Source organism: Rhipicephalus sanguineus, chromosome 7, assembly GCF_013339695.2.
Source record: "Rhipicephalus sanguineus isolate Rsan-2018 chromosome 7, BIME_Rsan_1.4, whole genome shotgun sequence".
NCBI lineage: Eukaryota > Metazoa > Arthropoda > Arachnida > Ixodida > Ixodidae > Rhipicephalus > Rhipicephalus sanguineus.
In genome coordinates, this window is record NC_051182.1 from 13,011,936 (window position 1) to 13,024,528 (window position 12,593).

The 12,593-nt window shown below is 48.3% G+C and overlaps 1 protein-coding gene across 1 annotated transcript in view; it reads left to right on the plus strand.

Moving 5' to 3' along the window:
* The first annotated feature begins 2,827 nt into the window (after positions 1-2,827).
* Positions 2,828-12,593, plus strand: part of LOC119400584 (eukaryotic translation initiation factor 3 subunit D) — a 118,748-nt gene continuing 108,982 nt past the window's right edge. The window contains exons 1-2 of the mRNA XM_049417729.1: positions 2,828-3,028; positions 3,104-3,149. Of these exons, the coding sequence (XP_049273686.1) occupies positions 2,867-3,028; positions 3,104-3,149 (208 nt within the window). The 5' untranslated portion in view covers positions 2,828-2,866. The remainder of the gene's footprint in view (positions 3,029-3,103; positions 3,150-12,593) is intronic.

Here is a 12,593-nt window from a genome sequence, read left to right on the forward strand (position 1 = left end):
ATTGCCACAGCTGAAGCGATCAGCGGTACAAGCCGAGCAAGCGGGAGCGCCAACAACAACCGTCTTCGTCTTCTTCTTTCGCAGGCGTTCTTGTCTGCGCCCTACCATGTTACAAATCACTCCCCCGCGGAAAAGGAGCCATCCTGGCGACCTAAGGAACAGGTACAACTGGTGGGTCATAATGCGGCTTCAGTCGATCGACGTGAACAGTCTCGCGGCCGCGACGACGGCGGTTCGTAGATGATTGAACAGGCTCAATCATATAGTTAACTGGGGATGCTTGACGTAGGACACGGTAGGGGCCTTCGTACTTAAGCAGTAGCTTTGTGGAAAGGCCAGGAGCGGAGGAGGGAACGCGAAGCCACACCAACGTTTCAGGCGAATACGACTGAGGAGGCAGGTTTTCGTCGTGACGGTCCTCCTGGCCCTACTCGCCCTACAATGTTACAACCCTAGTTTCTTAAGGTGAGCTGAAAATGCGACTGCGCTGAAACTTGTCTTCCTCCGTGCCCTCTGCACAAGCTCATGTTGTGTTTCGGTTTCGGTTCAGTATTGCATTGTACGAATGACAGGGGGCGCCGCTCTGGCATTCCTGTTTTACCCAAGCGACGTGTAAAGTTTGTGGAGAGTACTCGTTGAGTGCGGACGTTTCTTCTCCTTCGGCGCATCGCGCCAAACAGCGTGTTCGGGCTGGCCGGCGTCCCCACCGGTCGCGTTGGTCACCGCCGGTCTTCGCCTGCCGCTGCGCCGGGACTACCAGCCCGCAACACAGCACTCATGTTTCCCGACGTATTGCCAGATGGCCCATATCTCACGCAGCGCCTCTTCTATCGTCTTTAGACGACATTTGCAGCGAAGCACGCAGATACGCGGCCAATTTTTAAAATAGGGCCTCTATCCTTTGTCAGCAAAGCGCTGTTATGAATCGTGCGAGCGACTTTTCAATCATTCGAGGACGCGTCTGCTCCACACCTTTCGTGGAGCGAACGCTTTCCACGCCATCCTTCACCAGTGGGTTGGTTTCATAGCCAGCGCTGCGCCGCTTGTTTTTGTATGTTTGTTCATAGGTGGCAGCACACTGCAAGCGATTTGCTTGTTGGCTGGCAGTTGTCTGGTTTGAGTAGTTTGAGAGCAAAATTTTCTCCGCGCCCGGTCAGCCGGTCGTCTCTCTAATTGTAAACGTGGTGACGCGGAGTGGTCGAAGCCGTTCGGCGGAGGAAATTCTTCAGATTGCTTTCAGCAGTGATGTTGAAAGAAACCATCTTGACGACGAGGATGTTTCACTGGACGTAGAAGGCTGTGAAAGCATCGAGAGTGACAGCGACGATGAACGATCAGCTGCTAAATCACTAGAAGCGAGTTGCACTTCACGTCCCCTCGTGCGTTAATGTTTTCACGCTCGTAAGTCACTTTGATTGTATTTAATGTATAATATCCTTGAGCAAGATCAAAATAAAAGCATATAGTTCCTCTTGTGCATTGCATGTAGCACAAGTATTATATTATGGAGTGCCGCATGCCTCCAACATGCTCGAGCTCGACCAGCGAAGCGAAATGGTTCCAGCGATGGAACGTACAGTCACGGCCACAATCCACGCCTCTCGGCTAACTTCACCGGTACCTTCCTAACGGCAATGTTGTTCGACGAATTTTTCACATCGTCAAATTCTTCGACGGTGCGAAAAGCATACGTGTGCATTCTTTTCGATATTCATGTTTCGATCATGCTGATCGAACCTGCAACATGCGAGTGAATTGCACACGGTAAGAGTCTCAGCATGGCCGTGACACAAGCGCTACTGTATGGGATGTTAAATGCTTGTGTTCCTTTGAAGACATGACTCCGCGTTCCCGACTGCGCAAGTAATGACGACGGCGTAATGTTTGCAAACCATCACCACGTTAAGCGTGCGGTCCCGTGCAGCAGCGATGGCGCTACTCGCTGGCGGCCTACTACTGCGGCAAATCCGTCAGGCAGGCTCGGTACGTACTACCTCGGAGTGCCGTTCAGCTCATACGTCAATTTTAGTTCGTGCAGTTTTATGTAGCACGCACAGGATTTCGCAAAGCATCGTTATGCACGGTAACGGACTTGAAAAACAAAACCTTTCACACCGCAGCAAATAATTAGGTGGCGAGTACTTAGCACTTTCCATGGTTTGAGAAAGTATTTTAGTCTCATATCCATTTCAGCGCTGCTCATGACTTCATCCGGTGAAAGTGGCACGGGCCGTGAGTTCGCACGGCCTATCTGTTCCTATGCTAACAAACGGGTTGACCCTCCTCCGGGCGCCATCTTGAAAAGCACGGCGCGCCACCTATAGTTCGTGGGCATTGCGAATAACTACGCGTTCTAAGGCAGCCCGACCTTGCTTCAAACAGTAAAGAGGGCGAGAGCAGTAGCGCCACCATACCAGGTCACGAGGTCTATATGCGGACAGCCTCAAATAACTTGCAGAAATTAGGCGCCTTTTCCTCTTCAAACCACTACCACCACCAACGCAAGCAGCAGCGCGCGACGGCGTGGAGCATGGAGGAAGGAATGGCGTGGAGCCATGCGTGGAGCGCGCTTTCTGCCTCTGGCAAGATGGCCACGGCCGCCTTCACTCGACGAGCCTCCACTCCAACAAATTCTATGCCAGAAACTCTATGCGACCCCACGAATGTATCATTATTTCGACCCATTCAAAATAAACTTGGGTTATTTTCACCGGGTCGCAATAGTCACTGCCATAAAATGTAATATTGAAAATAAAAATGGCTACTTTTTTGGCGACAGTTTCTATCGCTTTTGGCGACGCCGCCTCGTCCGACCTGGCAACACTGGCCAGAAAGCATTCTTCAACGTGCCGCCGGTTTAACGCGTATGGTAGCCGAGTGCAATCGAAACTCAAACTCCACAATGACGGCTCGCTTCGTGCTGCCGCCGATACAAGACAACCCGACAGGATGGGGTCCGTGTGCCATACCGCAGCAATACCAAGATATGCCGTACCAGCCGTTCGCCAAGAGCGACCGCCTCGGCAAGGTGAGTAGGCTTAGTCGTCCCTACTGCCGACGTTGTCGCAAGTTCGTGTCTGAATGACCTGCTGCACGTGCGCAGGTGGCTGACTGGACGGGAACCACGTATCAAGACAGGAGAGCTGCCAGTGAGTCTTTTTCTCTGTTGCTGTCTATCGCACTTGACTGAGGTCCAGGAATGCGTGTGGGTCGTCGTACCGTCTCTGCTTGGTGTCATCAACGCGCTCCTACTAATCTGCTGCAGCATATGTTATTGATTACTCCAGGTGTTGGAAAAGGTATCGCTGCTTGACTGGTGCTGCGCTAAGAGGCTTGTCGAGTGAGAAAGTTTCATTAAACTTGTTTAACTTAGGTAGCAGTGCTGCTTTTGTTTTCGCTGATCAAAAGCCTCGTCTATACTGGCAAGCCGATTCTTTTCCCGTTGTTTGATCAGAATGGTTTTTATATGAATCTCACTATTTACAAAAAAATTAAAAATGAGGTGCTTTAAGCAATACCCCTGTCACACGGCAAATCTGACGTCATTTACAACGAATGACATTAGGTGAACTTTTTTAGTGTCATTTTACCTGGCCGCTGTGACAGGACGAAAATAATCACAATTTTAAAATGATGTTCATGAACTTTGATTTCCTGAGCCGTGACTTTAAGAGAAATAAACATCTGCCATAAACTTGCATGTAAGATCCTCGAAAATAACTTATCACCAAAAAGCTGCAACAAAAATATAAGCGCCGCCGTTTTACACAATTTGTCACAGCTGCTTGACACAAACGAAGTCAAGCCATGAGCCAACATGGCTGACGATATGGCGGTGCATGGGCATAGAGTATCTCAAAATAATACCTAGAGGAAAATCTGGCACCACTGCCTATGCGAATTTCCTAAGGGGCGCTGTGCCGCGATGGGAATGACTGTATATGTGTCTACGAGGCTTGTGTTGGCTGGCGTTGAGCGAGGCTTTGGCTAAAAAGCGGATGCGACTGCGTAAATAAAGCTTCTCTAAAACAAAGAAATTTATAAGTGGATGCCATTCGTGCGTATTATATTCTAGAATAAATGTCCACTGACCTGTACGGCATAACGAAACGGCGGAAAAAAAAAGGACACAAACAGTCTCACAGTGAACACTGGCATTGTCGTCTGCCTTCCAAGTTTAGTGGCTGTTTGTTACTTTTTACGCGTCATAAAATTGTACATCGACACAGAAGTTTTCGAAGTTAAATAAAACTTCTTTCTGTGCAGTGATAAAAAAGAAATAGCTTACTACGTGCTGCTTTACTGCGAAATCAGCCATTTCGACGATAGGAACGCGTGGAAGCCGGACACGTCTTCGAGGTGTCCGGGCTCTTTGTGAACGATACCAATCCGAACCAAGTCCGAATCCGACATATCCCAGCATTCTCATGCGTACAACAGCTGGCAGCGCCAGTTTTCCCTCTAGGTAATTAAGAAACTGTGTGCGTGGGTAGGGTGGCTGGAATACATAGCTTGCATTGATGTCACCGTGGCTGACATCTTGGGGTACCAGCTGGTTGACATGTGTGAACTTTTGCTCGAATACACAGAGCAAGAAGCGGTGACGGCTTGCCATCAGATTAGTGCCGGTGCCTCCAAGCATCTTTCATACCAAGCCCTGGTGTTCCTTTGTGTTCCCTCTTGGTGCAGCTGGCGAACGAAAACAAAAGAAAGTGGGAAGAGCACAAAAGAATGCGGGGGCCTAATGACTGGGTGTCGTCCTCTGCACTGACTCTCTCTAATGAGATAAAGAAGTCACGGTGGCTGCCATGTTAGGGTACCAGCGCAGAGAACCTGTCTGTGACATCACGGGAAAGCTGTGTATTGGGAGGTGCTGTGGTACTGCACTTGCGCATGGCAGTGGCATAGCCAGGGGGTGGCTGACCGAGCTACAGCGCCCCCCCCCCCCCACTCCACCCTCCCCCGAAATTTTTTCATACTGTCGTGTACCGCCAACCAAAACAGCCACGTGCGCCTGAAGACATCCTGGATTTTTTCTAGAATTGCTTTCTATGGTCGAAAATACATTTGGTGTGAGCATTGCTGATTTGACTGGCTGTCCTCGCTGGCCTGTAACTGGCTGTGCAGCGCATGACCATCAGAAATGCCCTGCAAACGGTGGCGTAGCATAATGGGTTGCCATTTTGCGACACAGTGACATGCTGACTAACGGGCTCTGCATTCCCACGCTGAGTTGTGCTACCGCGAAGGGGTAACCGTTGTTGACTAGTCAGAAGTTCGGGATTAAGCTATAGAGACGGTATTTGAACACACTGTTGCGGCGGGGATGCCTTGAACGTGAAAGAATCATATCGAGCTAGCGGAGGGCCCAAAAAGGGGGGGTAGGGTCACCTTTGACAGCTGGCCAAGGACGTTTTGCTCACTTGCCCCCGTACAGACAGCGGGGAGTCATTTTCGACGTATAGTATCTTTGTCTTTTTACTTAATACACCTCACACACGGTCAAAAAGTACAGTACTTCACAGTAAGCCCATTTCGTTGCTCTGAAGGACAACTTGCGGAACATGGCTTGTGGCCTCCGCGATTAGCTGCGGTTTGTCAAATGAGTGCAACAGAAAAAAAAGAAAGTGAGAGAAAAAAAAAAAAAAAAGGTGTTGCTCGTTCAATCAGCAGGAGAGAAAACATTTCAAAAAACCATGCTGTTGTAGTTGGGGCTTTTGTTGACGGCGCCTACTGTGCAGACTACAGTGCACTACACTATTAAATGCAAAACATTTCTTAGTGAACCTTTCGCACTTTGAGCATTTCTATCTATCTATCTGTCTGTCTATCTATCTAACTTACTAACTAGCGACGTACCCGACAAGATGTTCACGTTATTCATGTCATGACCCGACATTCATATTCTTCAAATCCTCTTACCCTCATATACCAATTTTGGTCTACACCAAGTTAAGGAGGCGATCATGAGAGCACCCAGACGTAGGCGGCTAGCTAGCTAGTTAAGGAGGCGATCATGAGAGCACCCAGCCGTATGCGGCTAGCGAGCTAGCTAGCCGCCTACGTCTGGGTGCTCTCATGATCGCCTCCTTAACTTGGTATAGACCAAAATTGGCATATGAGGGTAAGAGGATTTGAAGAATATGAATGCCGGGTCATGACATGAATAACGTGAACATCTTGTCGCGTACGTCGTCAAACCTTTCCTCCAGACACTTGTGGCACATACCCGTTTACCACGGGCCGCGGTGTATGGGTATGCGCCACAGGTGATTGACAGCTTATATATAGGATCCCAGCAGGAATTAAACCCAAGCATTCTGCGTGTCAGGTCATGTCAGACCATGTCATGTCAGAGCCATGTCAGGTCTATAAACTGGTTTGCAAAAACGGCCTACGCAAGCGTAATGTCGGTGCAACGTCAAATGTGGTTGTTGTGCTGGCTATCTAATTTTACAAGAGAGCAATAAACACTACGTATGTACTCCTACGATACAAGAGTCATCCAGGTTGACGTCTCTGGTTCCTGGCTCCGCTTTTATAGCAGTCATTACGTTGGTATTCCTATGATTCAGCAAGCTATGTTGAAGCATTGCTTGACCCAGGAGGAATACATTAACGAAAGCTACGTATGATATTGACATGATTGCACCATGAAGTGCACTTAGTTTCGATAATACTGACATATGTACTCTTAACGTGAGGGCTGACGTTACGTCGCACCATAGGTTACCCTTTAAACGCCAGCGTTGTCGACGTGCCTGGTAAGTAGTGATGCAGAACTATCGGTAAATTGACTATCGATAGTTTTTTTGAAACTATCAATAGTGTAGACAAGCTATCGATAGTGCAATCGGTAGTACCATGGTAAATATTACTAGCGATATTACTGCCACGCGTGTTTATTGCTTTGTTTTGATCTGTTGGGGTTTCAACCACGAAGACTGTTAGCAACGTTTGACGCAGACCGCGCCGTAATGTTTGAGAAGCTTCACGATTGTTTGAGATCATTCTGTTAAGGTTACGCACCGGATGCGAATGGTCAAGTTTATTTGAGAGCTTACGCGAGCACCAGCGATAACGCTGGAAGGTTCGATGACTGATGTATAAAAGACGACGCTTTCCACCGATGATCAGATTACTCGATGGCCGACGGCTGTTCTCGCCGCGCAGCCTGTATCGCTTGTATTTTGAGTTTTGATTTTCTGGTCACAAGATCGCCCAAATAAAGAGCTCCATATTTCCCAGTCTTGTTGCAGCATTCTTCACCGTCACAACCACGTGACAATACTATCGATAGTGGTGTGAATAACGCTGTTGCGGGTCGGCCATATTGCCAAAATATTTGTGATAGCCTACTATCAGCTTTGCTTACTTTATGAGCAATTCTTGGCAAAAGAAATAAATTATTTCCACAGTGAAAAGGGCAGATTATGTCCATCAATAAATCCTTAAATTCACATCCAAAAGCAACCAGTTACACCTTACAATTAACAAACTTAGTTCATGATATTTTTTTTTGTATTTTGAAATCATAAAGCGCAATATAAATTTGAAGCCGCGCAGTTCAACTCTATGTAACGCCTTGCTTTCCGTTACAACTGAATAGTTTGACTTTATGATTATGTGTCAGCAAAGCACTCAGGTGAAGAACACAGTCATGTCAACTTTCTTGCCCTTCAACCTGCTCCTCCGACTCCCCTATGTACCACGCGTGCGGGGAACCAAGTTTCATTTCATTTTATTATACTGTCAGTCCCATTTGGGCTATAACAGGGGTGGAAAAAACCAACATACATACAAAAAAATAGCTACTCCCTATACAACTTCTATTATACATAACAATGAATGACAAGAAATAGGCAAAGTACTTTGCTCTTGAGGACAGAAAATAAGCAAAATATGAGCTATACATCTTTATACACGAAATCATTTAGGTTTTTTAAGAAAGAAGGTACTCATTCCGATAAGACAGTGGAATTCGGCAGCCTGTTCCACTCACTGATCGCCCGCGGAAAGAATCTGAACTTAAAACAATCGTTGTGTGATCTGGGAGGGGGGTGTACATGTTATGTCGGTGCCTTGACGTTTCCCCAGTTTTTATATACATATACTTCGATTTGTCTATTTTTACTTGTTCTTTAATGATTAAAAAGAGTAATTTAAGCCTTTCATACTCTGTCCTTTGTTCTAGTGGTTCAAGGTGGGCCAGCTTGCAAAGCTGAGTTGGGGAGTGGCAGCGCTGGTATTTGTTAAATATGAAACGTGACTCCAATCTTCGTATTCTATCTAGCTTAGTGCGATTACTTGTTGTGTACGGATCCCATACCACCTTTGCGTACTCCATAATTGGCCGTACGAGAGTCTTGTAAGCCAAGCATTTGATTTCCGGGCTGGCATGGTGCAGATTTCTCCGAAGTCTCCACAATGCTTTGCTAGCCTTAGCACAAACAGAGTCTACATGCAAATTCCATCGTAGATCGGAAGTTATGAATAAACCCAAATATTTGTGTTGTTCGACTCTGCCAAACTCATGATCGTTTATAGCAGTGGTTCTCAGCCATGGATGTGTCGGGGACCCCTTGTGGACTGATGGAAGTGATGGGGGACCCCTTGCAGCGGAGGGGAGGGAGGGACGGGGAGGGAGGGACGGGGAGGGAGGGACGTGGAGGGAGGGACGGGGGGTACGTAGGTAAATTGACACAACTGGAGCATGAAACAGGTGCCTTTTATTGATACCAAAAACATCAAACAAACGTGCCACATCACTTCATTTTGGATACTAGTTCATCAATACGTGGCACAGTCGCGCTTAAACAGAGTTGCATATCTGCAGCCACATTCAACCTGTTTCGGTATTTACTTTTCAAGTATGCAAGTCTGGAAAAAGCATGCTCGCATGCATACGTCGTAGAAAACTGTAACAGAAGCTTTACAGCCATCTCATGGAAAAGGGGGAACATTCATGCAGTCCCCAACCAAAATGCCTCAAGGCTCACAGTGGCAAACTTTGCCTTCATCACTGTGTTTTCCTGGAGCTCCATCAGCTCATTTTCAGCTTCGACACATTCATATGTAAAGCAAGCTACGTCAGCCTCAAAAGGGGCCACAAGCCATGTGCCTGGGGCAGATTCTGGGAAGTAGTCCTTAATGTGGCACCTTAATGTGCTCAGATGGGCCGTGATTGTGGCTCTGTCACTTCCAGATACTACCCCAGAGCCTGCAAAACCACCGAGCAGCTTAAAAGAAGAATAGTCGCCTCTGTTTACCCGGCTCAACCAACTTTGAAGCTTTTTACAAAAGCCTCTCACCTTGTCCCCAGAAAAGACAACATTAGTGCCCATCCCCTGCATGCTGCTGTTAAGATGGTTCAGGTGCTCAAACAGGTCACACAAATAAGCAAGCTTTGCCACAAAAGAAGAGTCCTGAAAAGAATCTCCGAGTGCCCTATCTTCTGCCCAAAAAAGACTCAGCTCCTGTCTAAGCTCGAACACCCTTGCGAGCACCTTTCCGCGCGACAACCAACGCACCTCGATGTGCAGGAGCAGGTGTTGGTGCTCGGCACCCATCTCCTCGCACAGTACCTTGAAGAGGCGACTGGCCTTAGGCCTAGCCTTTACACTGTTCACGACTTTGACAACATGTTGCATCACACTCGCAAGCTCTGGACTCAACTCCTTTGAGGCCAAAGCTTCCTTATGAAGCAAACAGCGTGTGAACGCTACTGCACTGTTCACTTCTTAACGAGTCCTAAAAAACCTACAGAGTTTCCAACCATGGCTCGAGCGCCGTCGGTGCACACAGCTACACACATGTTCCAACGAACACCGCGCGAAACAAAAAAATTGTTAATGGCATCGAAAATGTCTTGACCTCTCGTTGTGGTCTCGAGTTCCAGACATTTCCGATGGAGGCGAAAATGTTTGAGGCCCGTGTACTTAGATTTAGGTGCACGTTAAAGAACCCCAGGTGGTCAAAATTTCCGGAGCCCTCCACTACGGCGTCTCTCATAATCATATGGTGGTTTTGGGACGTTAAACCCCAGATATTATTATTATTATTATTCGAGTTCCAGACAGCAAAGAAGTTAATGCATTAAAGGGGCCCTGCAACACTTTGCGAGCATGCTCAAAAAGCGCTGCCGATCGGTAGTCGAGGCTCCCGAGAACACGCGAGCCAAATATTATAGCGATGCGCACGGCCTGGAATTTACAATAAATTCTCAAAGTCAGCTGAAAATCGCTCCCTCTTCTCTCGACAAATGATGTATTAGTCCGCAAAATATGACGCGATTGTCGGCCGTTCCACCATTGGCTGATGTTATAATCACGATAGCACCCTAATTTTTACTTTCGTTGTTAATTTTTAGTTCAATAAGTAGATATATGTATGTTTATATTATGTTATCGCGTTAAAAACACCGAACAAACATTAATATTAGCACTTCCGGTCTCACCGACAGCTCGTCTGCTCGTAGTTGCGTGGTTCCGTTTTCTTCGCCATGCGCAGTGCCGAAAACGTGAATATTTCTGTGCTTTTGACCATCGCCGGTTGCCGTTGAGAGTGGCAGCCGTTCGAGTGTTGCCTCGTCAGCTGAGAACTGCAATCGTCGGCACGTTCTCACGACCGACCGAGGCACGGGCGCAGCGTGTCTCCGATAACAATGCTGGCGTCCGGTAATGGCGGCGCTTCGGGGTCGTCTGCCAGTGCCGTCTTACGAGGCGGTGTATCGGAGTATGGGCCGAAACCGATCTCAGCTGTCATTCGTTCCAAACGAGCGCGCACGTTTGCTTCCATGGTTGGCAGAGCGATGAAAACACTACGGCGTTCGAGGTCCACACCCAACATTACCAAACCGACGCGCAGTTTTCAAGCACGCGCGATACACAGCGCGATCGACTCTGCTCGACGAGAACGACGCAAGCCGACCGGAAGTGGCGGCACAGACCACGTGGTTGCGCCGAGACGCCAGAGAGAAAAAAAATGAAAAAAATGCCGCCGGCGCTGACGTCGCCTCCTCGCACCTCCGCCCTCCTTCCCTCCCCTCACGCCGCGCGCAGCTTTCCGCGCGCTCGCTGCGTTGAGTTGAGAGAGAAAGCTGCGGAACGTGATCTCTATAATTTGGTAACACCACTTAGACTTGACGGATTCGAAAAATTTTTGCGGCATATGGCTCGTGAAGAGTCATACGTCAATAATGGGACTATTCCAATATAACAAAGAAAGGTGTTGCAGGGCCCCTTTAAGCTGGGCTAGTTGGTATTGATTGTAAGCTTCCATATTGCTAGCGAACACACACAAAGGACGACATAGAAGGAGACAGGACCAGCAAAGAAGTTCTTCGGCAATGACAGAGTTATCCACAAAGCGCACAAACACTATAAGCTGTGGGCTCCCGGATACATCGCAGCTTTCATCGACAGCGAGGGAAAACTTCCCAGCGGACCTCAATTTATCAATTACTTGGTCCTGCACATCAGACGCCATTTCTCTGATTCTCCGTGCCACGGTGTCGTTCGAGCACGGTATTTTGTCCAGTTTCTTCACATGCTCTTTCCCTATGGCAGCACCGACGACGTCCTTCATGCAGGGCATAAGCAGAGTCTCGCAGATGGTGTGAGGCTTCATCTGTTTGGCCACGTGGTAACTGAGCATGTAGCTTGCCTTGATGGCATCTGCAGAGCTTGCCAGCTGCAACGAAAGTCAAACTTTGTACACTGAACCGAACCTACAAACACTGCATCGACAGTCTGGTGTCAAACTGGTGTTGGTGTCAAATTGGTGGCGACAAACTGGTGTCTTAACCGGTCGCCTTCCCCACCCCGCGACGCGTTGTATACATGTGGAAATTCGATGGCACATACACTAAAGCAAACGAACAAAATCTGCCAGCTAACCATGAGGCCAGAGCCTCGCCGATCACCGTACGCACAGTGAACATAACGCATATCGAGGGTCGCGGCTGCCGCGAACCTCATATGCGCAACTAACGTAAAGCACGTCGAACAAGCATTCGGCGACCGATCGAGGCTCGCTGCCGCAGCGAACATTGTATGCGCAACTAACGTAAAACTGTGTTATGATAATATCGACCTCACCTTGTTTGGATTATCCAGCTTTTGGGATTCCAACTGTCGTTTCTTGGTTTCGAAGAACTCTATGTCCTTGTCTTGGTAGCTTGGATGCTTTGTCCGAAGATGGCGTGTCAACTTCGTCGGCACCATGGAGCTTAGAGCGAGTACTTCACCGCACAAAGCGCATTGCGGTTTGCTGCCGATATTGACAAAGCCAAACTTCACATAACTTTCTTTGTAGCCACGTAACTTGGACATGGCTACGCGACTCAGACGAGCACGTAGCTGCGCGACCTAGGCCAACCGGGTGAGACTGCACGGCACAGCCACTGATGCCAGGCGAAAATGGCGATATGATAATCCGGCTGCGGGGCACCGAGGACACTTGGTTCGAGAAAGTGTGGGGAAGAGGGAAAGGAGGTGATCGAGACGACCTTGTGCGGATTGCGGATCGCTGCGGCAGTTCAGGGAGCAGGTCCGGAACTCCAAATGAGTCACGGCCGGACTAAACGTCAAAAA